At 45.4% G+C, this 20335-nt stretch overlaps 1 protein-coding gene across 1 annotated transcript; it reads left to right on the top strand.

Moving 5' to 3' along the window:
* The first annotated feature begins 588 nt into the window (after positions 1 to 588).
* Positions 589 to 19697, top strand: pdgfra (platelet-derived growth factor receptor, alpha polypeptide). Its single transcript, XM_072712463.1, has 29 exons — positions 589 to 842; positions 3345 to 3423; positions 3590 to 3880; positions 3992 to 4252; positions 5095 to 5219; positions 6110 to 6272; positions 6353 to 6545; positions 6877 to 7007; positions 7793 to 8095; positions 8303 to 8569; positions 8658 to 8788; positions 9083 to 9251; positions 9332 to 9521; positions 9731 to 9846; positions 10018 to 10144; positions 10292 to 10488; positions 10693 to 10787; positions 11229 to 11361; positions 12714 to 12818; positions 12909 to 13019; positions 13155 to 13308; positions 13495 to 13661; positions 13893 to 14008; positions 14943 to 15065; positions 15305 to 15416; positions 15529 to 15628; positions 15813 to 15918; positions 16647 to 16882; positions 17511 to 19697. Exons 2-29 carry the CDS (start codon positions 3366 to 3368, stop codon positions 17653 to 17655), a joined length of 4425 nt encoding a protein of 1474 aa, XP_072568564.1. The 5' UTR covers positions 589 to 842; positions 3345 to 3365; the 3' UTR covers positions 17656 to 19697.
* Positions 19698 to 20335: the final 638 nt, after the last annotated feature.

Raw genomic sequence — 20335 nt, 5'->3', positions numbered from 1 at the left:
AATAGGCACGAGACGCAATTTGGACTCTTATGGCAAAAAAAAAAAAAAAACATTTCGGAAGGCATCTGTACTGCGTAAACTATTCACAGACACCCTAAACATTTAGTTAACATCACACATAATAGTTTAAATTATATAGGGTCTGCTGCAAATAATCAAATTTCATCCTCCTATTTGTATAAAGCTGCGCAAATGAAGGCAAAAGGTTAGATAGTTGCTATTAACAACTAGCGGACATAGTAGAAAATATATATGCAAACTTTTAAAATGTTACATTTTTGCAATTTTACCAAATAGTATAATACATCAAATGCCTTTAAAGCATCCAATGACCTGGGTATAACTTGGGCTGCCATCGTTCTGGCACTTCCTAACGAAACGATGTTTCTCTAGTGGATAGTTCGCCTTTTTCACAAAAGCAGCACCAGGGGAAGAAAAAGCTTACTCTGCGAAACATATGTTTTTTTTTTTTTTTTTTTTACCTCTCCGCTTCCTCATGTGCCTCGAAGGCTAAGCCGAGGACTCTTATTTTGAAAACTTTCGATGAGGGAAAGGGGGGTTCATTTCCTGATCCCTATTTACTCTAAGGCAGATGATTACTTTTAGGGGAGGATGGACTGTTACATTGAATCAATTACGGGTCGCTGTGCTTGGAGCGCATTCTGAGCGCAGCGGCGGAAGCTGGCAGAGGAGCGCCGGAGCCTCATGCTCTACGCGCAGGATTTTATCCGACGCATCTGTTACTGGGATCCAAGGACTGGCACCGGAGCGTAGATGATTTTTTAACATTCATCCAGGGGTTACCTTAATTAAGAAAAACACCCAAACGGAATTTTAAAAAGGTATTGTATTGGCTTCTTTTACAGATAATTTAAACCGACACCCCCCTCTCGCAATGTAGGTGGTATTTCGCAAATTTCAACATTTCGGATGGTTTTTTTGTGGGATTATAAGATAAATTCACGGAAAGTGGGATCTAATTAAAATGAAATGTAGTTATATGGAATTGGTTTCTGTTTATATACGTCTACGCGTCTTTCGCTTGTTCATTCAACATATAGAAGTTTGGTCAGCATTCCAAATACAGATGTGACTTTTTTTCTGGATTTTTTTAAGTTCACAAGGACGTGGATTCCTTTAAGCTTCTTAATTTTTGCGACGGAGTTGATCATTTTACTGGGATATTGTCTGTTTTCACACGACAAATGGCTTCACCTCCAGACGCTTGTCTGAGGTACGCTGATGGGTCTGGATGAAAGAGGCTGATTTCGACTTCGCAGCGGGAGATGTCACCCGGACACCGCGGGGCTTCACCCAGGATGGGGCTAAAGAGGTTAATGGGAAAGCGTTTGAAAACGAGTGCAAAGCTATTTGCATTCATGCATATGGGATCTCACATTTTCGCATGGAATATAATCACTTTGCGTTTTCACTGGAACGTGTTTTTTTAAGGGATCTTACTGCACTCTAAAGCTAAGATTCAAGGGAGACCTTTCTCCCGAAGGGAATTGAGGTTGGGGAAAATCGTTTTGTACCTCTTATCGGTGTTAGTTTTTTTTTCCAGTTTTAAGAATTATTTGGTTACGTCGTTCCTAAGAATTTAAATTGTGTCGCTGGGAAACACTGGTTTCACCCATACGAGCTATCATTCGCCTGGTTTTCTATTTGGTGTATTTCAATGGAAATTAATTCTTCGTGTGTGGGATTGGTTTTAGCCGTCAAAAAATATGTGGAAGGCCGTCGGTTGGAATAAACTTCTCAACTACGCTTCATTTCACGGCACCGCTTCGGTACTGTGAGAATCGGCATAGAAACGCCCGAATAGAGGATACGGGCAATCTTCTTGTCTGGCTGCTAAAAAATGGACAGCTATTGTAAAACTGGGCGATTGGCGTGGTTAAACAAGAAGATCATCCTCTCTAAGTGGTTGAAAAATATCAGAAGTTTGTAAAATTAAGGCGTTCGTAGGTTGAATTTCCAAGCAGCTCTTGTGCTTAAGCCACCTCAGCAGAGCGATACTTAATTACAGTTCCGACACCCCAATATTTCTCTGGGATAATTGGTCTATTCTGTGTACATTGTGGCAAACTCGGCGGGACTTCGGGATGGATTTCGTCAGCATAGGCCTAACTTTTATAAGTTCTTTATGGTTATGTAAGTAAGTAAAGGCAGAGGACGGAAATTATAAATACAGCGTTCAGTGTCACACAAATCATCGCAAATTCCTGTTTTCTTCTGCTAAGGACTGAGCATTTGCAAAACCATTTGCATCATACAAATGCCACGAAATGGAGCATGCACTGTTTTGCACGCGTTTAATTGTTATGTCTGGTTTAGAAATAGAGGACAAAACGCCTGGATATAAGTTCGAATTGCACTCTGCTGAAAGCGTAGTCCCTGCGCATCTCTGCGTGCTGTTCTGTGCCCGTGCGGCTACGCTGCAGCGCTGATAGAGTCCAGGGTCCAGAGCATCAGACTCTCCGCCTAACAGATAAAAAACAGATTCCTTCGCTGTCTCTTGGGCAATTTCTCCACTGACGAACCGGGCCACACTGATTAGAAACATTCGACCAGATGAGGTCTTTGACAAGAAGTTTCGGGGGTGGGGTGGGGGGGCGCGGAAGTTTAGATAGTGTGTTACTAAAATAGACTAATAATTCTCTTACTAATGCAATTATCATCATAATCACGGATCTTGCTTAAGCAGATAGGCAACTAAAATTTACCCTCGAGAAATGGGTTGTATTGTGAAACAACAAAAAACTTTTGATGACTTTAGTTTTCTTGCTTGAAAATTAATTTAACGTTTTCTTGGTGCGTAAAATTACCCAAAAGGCACATTAGGAAATTCATTCATTCAGAGATTCAACCAATATGAGCTGTGATTCCAGCATATGCATCTCATTCTAGTCGAATGTGCACTGAAGCAATTAAAAATATCCAATGTCTGAATATAGGCTATTGTCACTCGCGAAAACTTGTACTGCTGCGCCCTCTTGCGGCTACCATGGGAAGAACACCCTCCTTATTTTTCCTATCTTGTTGCGTTGGCAAAGTGAAATTCAGTAACTTCCAACATTTTTGTGGCGCCGCTAAGGGACACACAGGCATTTGGCTCGGCAAACCTTTCATGACAGATTCTTGTAGTTGCTGACTAATTTTGGGTCTTGCTTAAAAACGTAGTTATGAAATCGATGTTCAGATAGATTGAAAATTTTGAAATTCATGCTACGTGTGGGGATGTTTCCAATAAATTGCGTGCTTGCTTCTCTTAAGAGTAAATAATTAAAATCTGGTCCAAATATTGTTAAGATGAATTTGACGATTTCGTTTTGTCGCCCCAGCTTACATTGACGCCTGGGGCCATGGGTGTCGCGTGGGCCATCCTTTCATTTGGAGTCTGTTTCATCGGGATCCTCTTAGGTAACGTAACAATGCTTTATTTGCGTTTATTTCATTATTTATTATAGTCATTTATAATTGATTAACTGGGAACAAATGGGAAAGTATGTAAAACATTTCGTTTAGCAAATCATCCTGAATACCATTTATATAAACACCGTTAATTTGACATTGTCATCCGATGCAGGTCCCCGGGCCATTAAGAGCGAGTCTTCACCTCCACTCATCCATCCCGACCTGCACGAGCTTGTTGTTAAACGTCACGCCAGCATCAATTTGACCTGTTCCGGGACGAGGGCCGTCAGCTGGGTGCCCCCGCTGTCGGACAATGCCGTGGTTAAACGGGAAGACCCCCGAACCGCCGTGCTGATGATTAAAGACGCGTCCGCCGCCAACACTGAAGCCCTAGTGTGCGAGTACGACGATTGGCAGGGTGCAGAGGAAGATAAGCAGGCTGAAATATACATATTTGTACCTGGTAAATAAATATACATGTTCCCCATGCAAAATTTAAGTTTATGTACCCCACAAGGTGTGTAACTCAATACAAATTTTGATGCATAGAGTAATTGTATATATTATTTTATAGACCCAGAGATTCCATTCGCTCCCGAAAATGTCTCAGGGGAAACGGACCTTTTGACCGACATCCCTTGTCGCGTTACAAACCCGGACTGGCACGTCGTGCTCAGAAGTGTCCATTCCCGGACGGAGGTGCCCGCACCATATTTCAACAAGATCGGCTTCCTGGGGACTTTCCCCGAAGGCTCCTACTTGTGTGAAACCACCGTGAACGGCAAGACTCGGAGCAGCGCCATCTACACGGTCAAGGCCGATCGAGGAAAAGACGGTAAACAGAAAAGCCCGACGGCGCGTTTATTGCAGTATCTACAGGCGGCGCTTGTACATATACGCAGCAGGATAGACAGCTGAACCCTTAAGCAAAGTGCTTAATTGCTTTAGAAAAAAAAACATTTGCGTACGGGATTAAAGATTTGGATTGGATAGGAGCGGGCTAATCAGATAACGGCGAGGCAAACCCGTCCCAGGGAATCGTTTGTGCCAACGTGCGGTTAATGAAGTTATCGGTCGAGAAGTGTTGAAATAACTATTTTAACATTACAGACATTTTACGTGGTAGCCTAACATAAATATTTCTGTAGAATTGAGAAAATGTACACACTTTGATAATGAACCACTTAGTAGGCCACTTGTAGAGGGTTCCGTTTTTTTTTCCATGTGATGTGGGACAGAAAGCACATTACCTGATCTTCCAGGTGTTGCTGTTGTAATGAATGTTGGAGCAGAAGTTTCTGGTCTCACTTACATGTGGACACAGGAGAAGATACAAAGTACAGTATTGTATGGAGTGAGCACTGATATACTCTGGGTCAAAGAGCATGTAGTACAGTCATTGTCCTACATCAGTGTGCCTCTAAGTATATGTTGGGGTGGGAGGGGTCTTCAGGGATGAATGAGTTCACATCTCATATTACATGAGGGAGGAGGGCAGTAGTGGGAGAATAACTGTCCTTCATTGGACTGGTCTTGTCTGGTGGGAGGGGCGTTTCCACAACACTCCGGGAAATGAAAGCGGAAATGCCACGGCACATATCTGGAGTCTGCTGGCTTACTGCTGCCCCCCCCCCCCCCCCCCCCCCCGTGTGTAACCTCATACCTCCCCCCTCCCAGATGATTTCCAGTTGAAGCTGCACGCCAGTCAGCCAGCCGTGCGGGTGGGCGAGCCCTTCAGCCTCACCTGTGAAGGCCCCGCTGGGGACTCGTACCAGCAGACGTGGCTGCACCCCAGCAAGCAGGCAAGGGCTCCCGGCCGGTTCTTTGCTGTGTGGCTACGCTGCAGCGCTGATAGGGTCCAGGGTCCAGAGCATCACAGAGGAAAGGACTCGGAAAACATAAGTCCTGTCAAGGAGCTGACTTCGCGTGAAAACAGCTATGCTGAGCTTCCAGTGAAAGCAGTATTGGAGGAGGAGCTAGACATCATCTTACAACAAAGCAAGAACACAAGACCACTATTCAAATCATCAAAAAGCGACATTAAAAGCATTCAGGGAGCGTGGAGTAGTACCAGGCTGCTTGAGGTTTTCTTGGAACAGATGGATCTTGACATGTTCCTTAAAGGTAGACAGGGAATTTGATGACCAGATATAGTTCAGCAGCTCTTTCTGCCTGTAAAGTCACCTTCCTAGATGCCCCACAATGTCAGGAAAGAAAGAGTACCAATTAGTACCTTTATGTGTCACTCGGGCTGTACCTGGGGAGTTTTTAGCTATCAAAAAGATCAGGGGCTAAGTGAAGTTTAACTGGGGCTAAAGAAACGACATCTGGGCTAAAATACTCAGGGCTATAACCCCGAGTGAATGGACCTGTCGACGCCCATGGCTGTACCTTCAAAGTCTGCCGATTTTACTCCAGCTGTAGGTAAATGTACCTTATAGTTGAATTTAAGTTACAGACTCTGAGGAACATCCCCAAGGTACAAACAACATGGATGTGCCCCCAAGGTACAAAAATGTTCCTCATAGTCCATTTCTGTACCTTCAAAGGTACAATTACGTACAGCTATAGGGTACAATTGGCAGGCCTTTGAGGGTACAGGCCAAGTGACAAGGCAAGGTACAAACTGGTACTCTCCTTTTTCTGACAGTGTACCTGTCCTTACCTGCTCTTGCCTGTCGTCTTCCTCCAGATCACTGGTGCTGAAGAGAGCAGGCAGGCTGTTGCTGGGACCATGCACTACACCCTAAGCATCCGTGCAGCATCTGAGCAGGACACCGGGTTTTATGACTGCGCCGTCACCGATACTCTGACCGGCATGACCAGAGTCCAGAGGGTGTCTGTCACGGTCTTACGTAGGTTGCGTTCCTGGACCTTCATAGAGAGCTCCGCCTCTCACAGCCCATTTCACCCAAAGGCTCTACTTTTTCGCCAGCGGGTACCACGTTCATCAGACTGGACCACAACATCGCGCCGCTGGAATTTTCGACCAGTCTGGAAGAGAGTGTGTTCAGCGTCTTCATTGATGCGTACCCTGCCCCCAAAGTCCAATGGCTGAAGGACAATGTGGCCATTGATGAGAGCCAACATAATATCTTCATCAAATTTAACGCAATCACTGCTAACAGGTAAGGATCAGCTTCTTTTGTATTTTTGTATTGTTTCCTGTTGACAAAAAACTTTTTATAGTTTAAGAATAATTATTTTTAAATGAGGTGTCAAACCGCCTATGCTTGCTATACATGTTTCTATATGGGCAGGTGAGTATTTGGGCAGGTTAGTACTTGGTCAGGTGACACTTTAGTCATGTGATCCAGTCACTGGAGGCAGGGTACTGAGAGAGCGAGAGGTGATGTAAATAGACTAGATCAGGGTGACTCTCAGATGTTTTCTCCGGACATCAACAAATTTCTGGCGTTTGTGGGTGACCTCTTGCTCCCCCCCTCCCCCACTTCACAGGTACCTGAGCAGACTGACGCTCTCCCGCACCCAGGAGGGCGACGGTGGGAACTACACGATTGTGGTCTCCCATGAGAAGGTGCCGCTCGATGGCAAGGCAGTGCGTTACTCCTTCCAGCTGAGAGTGAGAGGTGAGACCCACGTCGCCCCCTCCCTGCTGCCCTGCAGCTTAGCCATATGTGCTGGCCAGCAGGAATAATCCATGCACCAAAACATTTTTTTCACAAAAAAATAGTGAGATATTAAAACTAGTGCAAATAAATAACATCACCCAATTCATTCAGAGGGGTTTCTTCTGATTTTTTCTTCACTCGCTCTTTTGCATCCCAGAATCAAATGGTGCCCTAGGCGGTCGCCTATGTCGCCTGAAAGACAAGCCGGCCCTGCACATGCCCTCCACATACTGACAGAATATGCACATGAGTGTGACACTAGACAAGAGCTAATAAGCTAATGGAAGCCACCTTCATGTACACAATATATGTTCATCCTGAGCGAGCTAGCTTTTAGACTGCATAGGCAAAGACATAAGCATTCATAATGCATAGTGCTAAGTCTGTATCATCTAGATCTCAATTTATGCCCACAACAACATGGTATCAACCCAAGCACATTACAGTGGCTTGGCTTAGAGAACCACACCTGCCATTTTGGACAAGACTGTTGGTTCTCTTCCCATTGGGATCCCAGAAACTCAAGAGGCAGGGAGTTTTGGTTAACAGCTAACGCAAAAATGAAAGGGTTTGCAAAGCTCTGGATACTGTTGGATAACCAGCTTCGCAAGACTCTGCTCAAGTGTGTGGGGACTGTTGGAAAGCTCAGTCCCAAATATTTGTGTAAAACCTCACTAAAATTTAAATCTGGATAAAATTCAATGCAATAAAAAAAACCCAAAGAATCTGTTTTTATGTTTCAGGCGCCGATCCGCAGCCCCTGCTGCTGGCACTGCCCGAGATCTGGCCCCAGCAGACGGAGATGGTCGTCCCTCTCCACCAGGAATTCACCCTCAAGTGCAAGGGTGAGCGGGAGGTGCTCTGGGACTTGCCCATCTTCCCAGGAGACTTCCTGGAGGACACAGAGGAGGATAACAGTGGCCTTTTTGTGACCACGCTCACTGTGATTAATGCAACTGTGGAGTACACCGGCTATTACTCCTGCCATCATGTGGACAGCAACCACACCGAGCAAGACTTGACTGGCATCTACATCTATGTTCCAGGTACAGTACCAAGGTTTCTGTGTCGCATACTGTGACCAGCATTGGGCGATCCCATTGCGTATTATGGATATATTTGCTCTAGTGCCCTTCATAAGTAGCTTTACATAAACACAACAACAGTATCAAGACCTGATATAGCTACTCAGTCCCTTTGTAAGTGATTGGAACTCCGGTACAACCTCAACTTTCCCTCTCTTTCTCCCATAGACCCCGACATGCCCTTCGTCCCATCTCTGGACCCCTACAGCAAGCACGTCCTGGCCAGTATGGATGACATGGAAATCCAGTGCCGAGTGTCAGACCCCAGGACCAATGTGACGCTGCTGAATGTGGACACACAGAAGGAGGTGCCGGCCACCTATGACAGCAAGCGGGGCATGGTGGGCTTATTCAGCTCCGGCACCTACGTCTGCAAGGCCCTGGTCAACGACGAGGAGCACTACAGTGAGGAGTACATCATCCATGGATGGACAAGTAATCACCGGCGATGATGTCGTAATTAAGGCAATAGAGCATTTTTGCCGTGTGTGATACTTAATGCCTCCTTCCCACTCTCTTGCAGCTAACGATGACCTCCAGGTGGAGCTTCGCGTGGAACACACAGCTCTGCTGGTGGGGCAGAAGCTGGTGGTGAGCTGTATAGCACGTGGCAGCGAGATGCTGGAGGACCTCTGGAAGTACCCTGGGAAGATGGTGAGGGCTTCTCACATTGAATTGTGTCAGGGGGAGAGCACTGAAGACCAGTGATTTAACTGTATTCTGTAGTTAAGCACGTACCTGTCACAGTTGCCTGTTGATACAGCCCAGGTTATGGTATCACCTCTAGGAACCAGAGGAGGCACATTTAACCTCCCCAAAATCAAGGTGGCATCACTAGGAGTAATGCTAGCAATGTTCGTGTGATTTCCGTTAAGTCCAAGCCACTGCACAAAGACATGACATCTGGGCCGTGTGAAGTGATGCATGCTGGGTGATTTTTTGGTGCAGGGCTCAAGGGGAGTGAAGACAGTGAGGGAGAGCAAGGCATCCCAGGAGATCAATTATACGCTGACCATCTCCCAGGCCACCACCAAGGACAGTGGCCTCTACGAGTGCTCCATCACTGACATCATGACCACAATTACTCGGACCAAGAAGGTGGAAATCACAGTCTATGGTATGCTTAAATTGTGAATGAATAAAAGGCTTCTCCATGACTTGGAGCCCTGCCTCTCTGAGCATTTTCTCCTTCCACAGAAAGGGATTTCATATCTCTGGAGCCCACCTTCACTGCCGTGCAGTCTGCCGATCTAGACGAGGTGAAGGAATTTATGGTTATCATTGATAGCTTCCCCACTGCCAGGGTCACCTGGCTGAAGGACGGCAAGGTGCTGAACGACGTCAACGCTGAGATGACCAGCAACCTTCGGCGCGTCAACGAAACCAGGTAACCACAAGCATGACACCCCAAACAGTACTGACATAGCTCATAGTTCGTACACCTAAAGAAACCCGATGACCCAGTTAAACCAAACACCTTGACTCCAGACTATCCAGTTGTTGCAATTCTAGAATGAAAAATGCTGAACAGGGACAACTAATGTTGACATGATTTTGAGAAACTGCGGATGTATTCAAGCAACATCTGTTTCCCAGGTACCAAGGTACCTTGGTTCTGATCCGAGCAAAGGAAGAGGACAGTGGAAACTACACCATCCAAGTTAGAAATGGGAACCTGACCCAGAGCTTCAGTTTCACGTTGAAGGTGAAAGGTAAATGCAGTGCAGCCTTTAATTATGGTTAAATCATGTGACAGTTAGGTTAAGGTAAAGAAGGGTCTTTTCAGGGTTGTGAATTTTCCCTTGTTTGTAAGCAAGCAGAGGTAACCATGACAGTTCCACTTGACAGCTAATCATGACCAACCATCTCTGTCTCCTGCATAGTGCCACCAAAAATTGTGCAGCTGATGGACCTGCACCACAGCTCTGCCACGGGACAGTCTGTGGTGTGCATTGCAGGAGGGCAGCCTGTGCCAGAAGTGGAGTGGTTTGTCTGCAAGAACATCAAACTGTACGTTTCCTCTCACATGTAACACATGCTACGCCACATGCGTTTCCATAGGACCCAGCAGATCAGCCACCTCATAAACAAGGGGGGGGCTGTCTAAGTGAAGGCAGCAGCGTAAACTGTGATGTTATCCTTCTGTTTGTCCACTAGATGCTCTAATGATTCATCTCAGTGGACCTCCCTGGTTGTCAACTCCACCGATATCACCTTGGAGACTCACGTAAACCAGGACAACCAGCTGGAGAGTCAGGTGATCTTTGCCAAACTGGAGAACTCTCTGGCTCTTAGGTGCCTGGCAAGGAACGAGCTAGCGGTGGCTAGCCGGGAAGTGAAACTCGTCTCAAATGGTGAGCATCGTTATTAATGTCCCCTTATTTTCAATGATACCTGCCACAACTTTTTTTTTGATAGATTATATTAGGCTAAGTAATGCTTTATACTTTTGCACTGTGAAATCGCCAAAGGAGAGTTTCTCATAGAGAACCACTTACCCAAAAAATGTCCTAAGTTCCTGATTAATTCAAAACATTTTTGATGTTTTTCCTGTGTAGCCCTACAGTCTGAGCTCACGGTTGCAGCTGCTGTCCTGGTTCTGTTGGTCATTGTCATCATCTCTCTCATTGTCCTGGTCATTATCTGGAAGCAGGTATTGAATATCATTCATTAATTCTACTTATAAAGGCTTGTTCAGTTTACCTGCAGCCAAAAATGACAATTGCATGTAACAATTACCACTACATCCATTGTACATTTTACCTGTAGTTAAACTGTCTACGCTTACACTGTCTATTCTTACACTGTCTATGCTTACACTGTCTACGCTTACACTGGCTATGCTTACACTGTCTACGCTTACACTGGCTATGCTTACACTGTCTACGCTTACACTGTCTACGCTTACACTGTCTACGCTTACACTGTCTACGCTTACACTGGCTATGCTTACACATTTCACACTTCCAGTGTTCTTAGCAGTTCCTATTGTTCAGTGTCAACAATGGGATTTAGGTCCAAAAGTTAACAACTTGCTGGAAGTGTGATATTGAAGTTCCACTGACTAATGGACATGGGGTGTGCTTCCTTTCAGAAACCCCGGTATGAGATTAGGTGGCGTGTCATTGAATCAATTAGTCCAGATGGACACGAATACATCTATGTGGATCCCATGCAGCTTCCATATGACTCCAGATGGGAGTTTCCCCGTGATGGACTTGTTTTGGGTGAGCCTTGAGATATATGCCTGACTTCTGCACATCTAGTCAGATCATTGGCTGTCCCTACATTGGTTGGCTTCCAACACACACTGTTCATTGGATGCATGTCTACATTTTGTCAGATCATTGGCTGGTTCTTATAGAAATCCTATCGCATAATTTTCATGCTACATGTATAAAATAGGGGTGGGAATCTGCAGTGACCATTCGAAATAATATAATATCGATATTTGTTGGCTGATTTGATATGTCATCGCAATTTTAAAACATATGTTGCCAAAAACACATTTCAGGTCAACATTTAAAGTAAAGACAAGGGCTATGATGGTACACATTTGTATTGTGCTTCTCAGTTACAGCATTTTCATTTTGGAATGCTGAATGAAACAAATTAAAACATTTTTTGACCCGGGTGAAACCTAAATTCACAAGTAGATGTACAGCATGGAAAACATTATGCTAATTGTGGCTTTGAGTTGGTTACAGCTAGTGCTAGAGAGCTCAAAGATCCTCCCACATCACTTAAATCAGCAGTTTGGGCACATTTTGGCTTCCCAATAAATTACACCAATGACAGAGAGAGTAGTTGATAAGACTGTCTGTCAGCTCTGTCATTCCAAAGTCGAAACAGATTCAACATGCTAACTCCAGCTAATTTTAGAGTCGTCGATGCTTCACAAATGCCTGTCAGATATCCAGCAGGCTAAATATTTGGAACTGTCGGAAACTCCAAATCCTGTAGCGTGAAAAGTGTTGCGACTGGTAATGAGTGCGGCGATGAGCTACAGCCAATGAAAGCAACTGCCGATGAGTGCGGCAACAAGCTACAGCCAATGAGAGCGACAGGCGATGAGTGCTGCAACAAGCTACAGCCAAAGAAAGAGCAAGACATAGGGTGAAATGAAACCTGAGGGAGTATTTTAAAAAAGGTGTATATAGTTCAGTTTGTTCTTAGTGTTCAGGGAATAGAGGTATTCAGTGAAAGTTTACTTTTCACACACTAGCGTTTAGTTAGCTATAGTTAGCATTAGTTACGGCAGTCTCAGCACACGCTTACTCATTCATGGTAGCACCGTGCCAAACTCGTGCTTGTCAGTCCCTTAACAAAATCTGCCTGTGTGCAACTGGTCAAATATATTAGCAGTACCAAACGTGAACAAAATAAAAAATTGATTTCTAAACATCAGTTTAAATATGGGTTACTGAAATTAACTCTCACAGCGATACTACAATCGCCACCTTGAAGAATAGCAATCAGTTCTACTCCCCCAGACCCACAGCTTTGGTCATTCCTGGAACTCCACTTGCGTGCTTCTGAGGAACACAGCATGATTTGTCCATGTCCTCCTTCCCTGCAGGCCGTGTTCTGGGCTCTGGAGCTTTTGGGAAGGTGGTTGAGGGGATGGCGTACGGCCTCAGCCGCTCACAGCCCGTGATGAAGGTGGCCGTCAAGATGCTGAAGCGTAAGTCATTACCTGGCAGGGACTTTGGATTGTAGCTGAAAGTCGGCAGAGTAATAATGTTTGACCAAACTGCTCATATTCCTCTCTCAGCCACAGCAAGGTCCAGTGAGAAACAGGCCCTCATGTCTGAACTGAAGATCATGACTCATCTGGGGCCTCATCTGAACATTGTCAACCTACTGGGGGCCTGTACCAAGTCGGGTATGTAGCCTGGGTTGTGGCACTGACCTTGTAGAGAAGGGGCTCCTGCAGTTCTTTCTAGTGGAGCACATTTTACAGCTCACTGACGACCATAAGCCCAGGTCTGATCAGCCACCTCTGCCCTTGCTCTCTCAGGACCAATCTACATTATCACAGAGTACTGCTTCTATGGTGATTTGGTCAACTACCTCCACAAAAACAGAGACAGCTTCATTAGCCAGCACATCGACAAGTCCAAGAAAGAACTGGACATCTTTGGCATCAACCCGGCTGATGAGAATAGCAGGAGGTGAGTGGCAGGTCTGCTTTTTGGGCTCGACTTATTCCACTGAGGTTCTTAACACTGCACTGTTCTACACAGTAACTATCCCTATTCATACTGGTCCTCAAAGCCTTCAGGAATAAACACAATGCTATTCATTTTAATACTCAGCATTGCGTCTAACACAGCACCCATCTTCGTGCCCTTGTACAGCTACGTCATCCTGTCCTTCGAAAGCAAAGGGGACTACATGGACATGATGCAAGCCCATAATACCCAGTACGTCCCTATGCTGGAAATGAGCGACGCTTCAAAGTACTCTGACGTCTACGGATCCAACTATGACCACCCGCCTTCTCATAAGGACAAATCTCTGAGCGGTACGGATGACATCCCCCCTCCCCCTCCAGTGCTGTGGCCCTGATCCTGTCCTATAATTACACACTGGGTAATTGCAGCACACATGTTGCATTGGCTATCCACAGAGCCTTCACTAAGAAAGGCAGAATGGTCAGTCCTCTATATATATACTGAGGTCCGCTGGTTTGACGTTTTCTGCTCCAGATATGAGTCACGTGAGCTAAACATCTTGTGTTTCGCTGACCCCGCAGAGAGGGAAGCAAACAGCCTGCTGTCTGACGACTCCGACGACGGCCTGAGCACTATGGACCTGCTGAGTTTCACATACCAGGCGGCACGGGGGATGGAGTTCCTGGCCTCCAAGAACGTGAGTCCGCTGGCGACCAGGGGCTCTCGGCTAAAAAGCTGGAGGGCTTGACTGGTTGGAGGTTATTGTTGTCATGCTAAAGGACCCGAGTTTGTGCCTGTGTTCCATTCAGGAGTCTTTTCTGAAGGTTGTATGTGGCTCGTGGGCCAGAATACTGTGAACACGGTCGCTGACCCAGCTTCATCAAAAAACTTATGTTTCTTTGGAGAAAAATCATCTGCTAAATATGTAAAATGACTCCAATGCAGGGAGGCCCCTGTTATTTTATCGGGACGAGAGTGTAGGTGAATTGGCCAGTACGCAAAGCAGTGGTGACTCCATGTTAGATTGAGTGTAATGTAATGACACAGGCAACAAGATGCATTAGAAGCCTGATGAAGTTGCCTGGCCAGACAGACAGTAGGTGCGGGGTTAAGGACCAGATACACAGCCAGTTATTGCTAGGGGAGGTAAGGGTGGGACAGCAAGTGCAGGGGAGGACTGGCATTATGTAAAGGGAGGGAGACGGCCTTGTTTATGGTCAAATAGCAGTACCCTCGCAGGCCCCGAGCTGAGGGCTTTAACTGCTGTGCTGTCTCTCAGTCCTGGGCTGCCCCGGTGCCCACAAAGATGATGGCAATAGGTTCCTCCCATCTGAGAAAATGACAGCCCAGGCGTCCAAGTCTGGGGTCACATGGCTGTTAAATCAGGGGTTAGGCAATAATCAGCACTGGAGAAGTCTGGACAGGCAGAAGAGAGGCCTGTAAATAGGACTGAGGCTTAAATTACACGGTGCCACAGAGCAGCGCGGCTCATTCTTGCGGCAGACCTGTTACCCTGTTTCTCTGATTTTTTCCAGAAGGAATTTTAAGGTCTCAGCAAGGAGATTGTAGCTTGTTTCTTGACATTTGCTATCATGAAATGTTGTTAGTAAATCAAGTGCTTCTGCTTGCAGTGTGTGCATCGAGATTTAGCTGCAAGAAACGTCCTGCTTTCCCAAGGCAAGATCGTGAAGATCTGCGACTTCGGCCTGGCCAGGGACATAATGCACGACAACAACTACGTTTCCAAAGGCAGTGTGAGTATAGGAGGGCACTTTTCAGCAAGGCACAGGTCACATGACCACAATGTGCGTGCGGGGAGATCTCGTAGCAAGTGGAATACCATCAAAAAGAATAAAACTGATGGTTTGGGTTGAGGTAGAGCTTAAAGATGGGTGGAAACATAAAAGTCAATCATGAATCCTTGCACACTAAGAGCTTCAGCTCTCACACTGATCCATGTCTTTGACCTGCGAATCTCCCCAATGCTCCGCAGACCTTCTTGCCTGTGAAGTGGATGGCCCCCGAGAGCATCTTTGACAACCTGTACACCACAATGAGCGACGTCTGGTCCTACGGCATCCTGCTGTGGGAGATCTTCTCTCTGGGTATGTCAGACAGACACCCTGTGTTCTCTCAGTGTTTCACACAGAGCTACACTGTCCAATATACAGTATAACAGCAGGCCTGAATTAACATTTTTTCTGTTTTTTTTTCCAGGTGGGACCCCCTATCCTGGTATGGTAGTGGACTCAACCTTCTACAACAAGATCAAAAGCGGCTATAGGATGGCCAAACCTGAGCATGCCACTAGTGACGTGTATGTCCATACTTATCCTATAATGCAGCTCTCTTTACACCCCATTACACACATCTAGAAGGCCTACTGTACTACACATCATTACAGTAAACCACATTACATTACAGCACAGTGCATAAGAGTACAACAGCACATACTGCACTGCACTATATGTAATATGTAACCCCTACCTCTATGACTACAGGTATGAGATGATGATGAAGTGCTGGAACAGTGAACCCAAGAAGAGACCCTCCTTCTTCAGCCTCAGTGAAACCGTCGCCTCTTTGCTGCCTTCCGAGTACAAAAAGGTGGGTCTCTCTCAAATCCAGCTCTACAGCCAAACAGGACCCCATCTGTCGCCTCAAAGCCCTTTGATGAGCTCAGCTCCTCTCCGTAACACCTACCTATTCTTTTAGCTTTACTTCCAGTCTGTTACTGTCACTTCCTGTCTGACACTCACCTCCTACTTGCTTCTTACAACCTCTGTATTATTGGAGGGTCAGGCTAAGAGGACAGAATTCCCAGACTTGCTTGCAGAAGTAGACCAGGTGTGTAGGGACCCCATAGCACAGTGGTTCTAAAACTTTTTTATTTTTAAGCCTCACATATCCAGAATATCATGCCATGGCCCCTCCCATGACTTGGCGACCCCCCAGGAAGTCACGACCCATAGTTTGAGAGCCACTGCTACAAGGCCTATTCGGTACATGGCTCATGTGACGAGGCTGGCAAGCAGCTGTGTTAATGATGGGATGTTCTTTAGGAGGCGAGCCGATGTTCGTAATTACTACAGGAAGCCCTGCATCATCAGCAGCACATGGCGGGCGGACTGCATGCCGCCACATCGATAAGACCTTTGGGCCTTTTATGATTCGGGGGAGTGGAGTAATTAGCTTTTACTATAACACCGCTCGGTATTTGGTGTGGTTTCCCTGGGAAACGCACCCTGGATTTACACACGCCCTGTAATGGCAAGCAGCTGCGACTCTCATCAAGTCGCCACGGCGATGCTGAGAGCCTGTCGTTTGGTGCGCAGTGCTATGAGCGCGTCCACCACGAGTTCCTGCGGAGCGACCACCCGGCGGTGACGCGTGTGCAGGTGGACGGTCTGGACGCCTACGTGGGGATGCCCTACAAGAACCAGGGCAAGCTGAAGGAGCGGGAAAGTGGCTTCGGCGAGCAGCGACTCAGCTCCGACAGCGGATACATCATCCCCCTGCCCGACCTGGACCCCATGTCTGATGACGAGTACAGCAAGAGGAACCGTCACAGGTGCGTAGAGTGACCGCTGCCATAAGCACCACGGCACCCTAACCCTGTCCTGATCGGCCCATGAAGCCTAGTTCATGCTTCTCTTTTCCGCGTGCGCTTTTGTGTGCTTTCGGACTGGAGAGGGTCGTACGTGTGACAGCTTGAGTTCACACTACGTTTGGCTGCAGATGCGATTGCAGATGTGAATGCGGATGTGAATGCGGATGTGAATGTGGTGCATGCATACAGCAGTGATATTCCACCAGATCAGGAGGGAGATATATTGCAACAAACAGAAATACAAGCAGTGTAGTGAAATGGGTACATTTATGAACAGTTTACAAGGTATTAGTCAAGGCTTGGGGGGTGCCATCTTTTGAGGGGGGGCCGACTTAGCAAGCCAGCTTCATTTTGTCTCAGACAGGGGGCACCAGCGGTGAAACTAACCCACTTACTGCCACAACCCATACTGACACCCTCTTCCTCTAAATGCCACCTCTAAGCTGTTCCTCGTAATAGTAATGTCTTTGCTCTTAAGTCTACAAATGCCACGTTTTGAGTGGCCACAGCCACACTACCTGCACTGCTGTCCCAAAAGTACTGCTTCAAGCAGGTTCTGATCCCAATCCCTCTCTTGTTCCTTCTCTAGTTCCCAGACGTCGGAGGAGAGCGCCATTGAGACCGGCTCCAGCAGCTCTGCCTTCGGCAGGAGGGAGGCTGAGATGCTGGAAGATTCTGAGATGCTGGAGCTGTGCCTAGATTCAGGAGACATGACAGAGGACAGCTTTCTGTAAACTCCACAGAGCTACACCCAAAACCCCCTCCATTCCCCTTCTCCAGGACAGGCCGGCTGCTGAGAGTCTAAGACCCAGTGCAGAGCATAAACCACTTTTCTCTGTGACCCAAGGCCTGTTCTCCAGGTGCCCCAGGAACAGAAATCATGGGCGCCTCTTCAATGGTGACGAGTCATGGACTGCGGATGAACTTTGACCCCTGCCAAGTCACGCTCTGCATGATTGGATCATCTCCTCTGGCACATTGTGATGTCCTGTTCGTTTTGGGGCATTGAGCACATAAGGATGAAGAGGACATCTTAAATGTACAGCATCTATTCTGTGGGCATTTTAAATCCAGCGATATAAGCGACAGAGGAATCGGAGGCAAGGAACAGAGAACCAAAATCACGCTGAACCCCCAAAGACTGACAGTTCCTGGAAGCAATGACTGAACTGATTGAGAACCACTAAACCCAAAAGCATCATACAAACAATTCCACTGTCTTGGTAAGAAGAAACATCTCTAAAGATGGCTAAACCATGGAAAGGGCAATTTGTGACATCCTTCCCTTAGTCCACACAACATCCACTGCTCTTCCAAAAGCTAGCTGACTGAAGAAACCGTGATGCAATATTAAAAGCACAAAGTTTCACTACATTGTGTTCGCGTGTGTGAGATTATATGTCAGCAGCCAATTAAGCGCAGCAGGCAGATTTATTTTTTTACTTTTGATCTTTATCATACCTATGAAAATGTAACATTTGTTAATACTTCTGTGGAGTGAGCATTATTTGGGTGAAAGATGTGGCTATATTGTAAAAGCTTTTATGTCGTTGATGTTATTATAATGGTAACTGCCTTGTCCTGATTAGAAGTAAACAAACGATTTTCACCTAAAGGTACTTTTTAAGGCAAAAATATCCATTGATGATGATAATAATAATAATAATAATAATAATAATAATAATAATAATAAACACAATAGAAATAACTTCATTTCAGGTCCATATGACAAACATTCCAGAATTTGCCTTTATATAAAACACATTTAAACCAAATATTATACACAAAAGCATTTAATCTACTTGTTAAACAAACTTTTATTACAGACTTTAAAAATACTGTTACATGTAGGAACCCAACCACAAATTTCCATCTCAATGAGACCATTCATGTTTCTGTTTAAGATACCTAATTGTACGTGACTGTCGTTTTGAAACTCAGTCTAAAGACTTGTGCTTGAACCTCTATGGATGCCAAAATATGCAACTACGTCAACTGAACCACAATGCCGATAGACAATTAGAGTCATTAGCTCTAGACAATCAATAACGGACTTGTCGCTGATCCAGTTCGAAGGATGAACATTTACCCTGTTGCCATTGGATCCCAGGCATTCATTTCCTTTTCCCAGAAGACGTCAAGCATACAGGACCACCAAAGAACCTTCTGCCTGGATCCAGGCAATGAGGGAAGCCGTCTGGATTGATAACAGTCCTGAAAGCATTCCAGGTGTTAAATGCCTTTGTGAAACAGTCTAGCAACAGATTTGTGGAAACTAACAATGTTTTTCCCAGATGTGGATATAAGGAACATCCAAAACTCCTACAAAGCCAAGTAATCTACCAGTCTGGAATGGGCAGTGCTAGATATGTACAGAAATGTGTTTTACCTGCTGGAAAAAAAGACTAGTTAAGTACAACGCGATGTCATACATCGATGAGTATATTTGCGTATACTGCCCTATTTACCTTTAGCTATGTCACTGCCTCTATTGTGCCATTGACGACTGTGATGTACTCTACGGGCACTAAGAAACTTGCACTTTTTAAAAACTTTCCTTCTTTGGCGAGAGACAAGGTTTGGACTTGCGTAGAAAGTTTTCCTTTCAACGGCGTGACAGGGACGGGAACATTGGAAAGAGTGACCGTTGATCTTTACAGAAGGTACAATGCTTGTAATTATAGACAGCTTCTCAATTACAGATGTATCCTTTTGTTTTGTTATTCAATATGTACATTCAGATGATCTATATTTCAATAAATGATTTAATAAAGTCCTTTTGCCTTTAATTTATTCACAGCTTACGAGGCAGTATGACGCCTTTACAGTTCTCAGTTTGCCTCCATCGTGAAAAGCGGAAAAAGGTTATTTTATAGACTGCAAATTCAGAACTTAAGATACGGAATGGAAAAATGCATTGCTTTTTTAATCATTCGGGTGCAGAGTTATGGGAAACAATATCTTTCACGCTTTGAATTATGAAGATGAACTGCCTGAGCGGTGGGAGTGTCAGTTTCTGTCTGAACCTGATTCTATCATTTTTCACTCCGGTTTTTGCTGGAGTAATTGTTTTTCTGTACCAGTAAATGTGGAAAAAATAGCATCATATATCACAAATAACAAGACTAGCTTTCACTGAAGTAAAACGTACATTAACAGGAAAACCACAAATTAAACACAGTAACACGGATCAATACACAGGGCAACCATGGCCATTATCCGCGAGGGAGTCGGTCCACACCATCTCTGCCTTCGTTTATATATTTTAATTAAGCAATAATCAGTCCAGTTTGAAATAGGCAACGCTTAAATTATATCGCTGACCTGTAATTTCAATAGGAGCGTTGTGTCGGTTTCATTGTGTTTTATGTAAATTTATTTCATTTCGATAGCAGGACAAAGCACTGTTAATTT

The sequence above is a fragment of the Paramormyrops kingsleyae genome, chromosome 1, assembly GCF_048594095.1.
Source record: "Paramormyrops kingsleyae isolate MSU_618 chromosome 1, PKINGS_0.4, whole genome shotgun sequence".
Classification (NCBI taxonomy): domain Eukaryota; kingdom Metazoa; phylum Chordata; class Actinopteri; order Osteoglossiformes; family Mormyridae; genus Paramormyrops; species Paramormyrops kingsleyae.
Note: the sequence above shows the minus strand (reverse complement) of the source record. Positions and strands in the feature narration are given on the sequence as shown.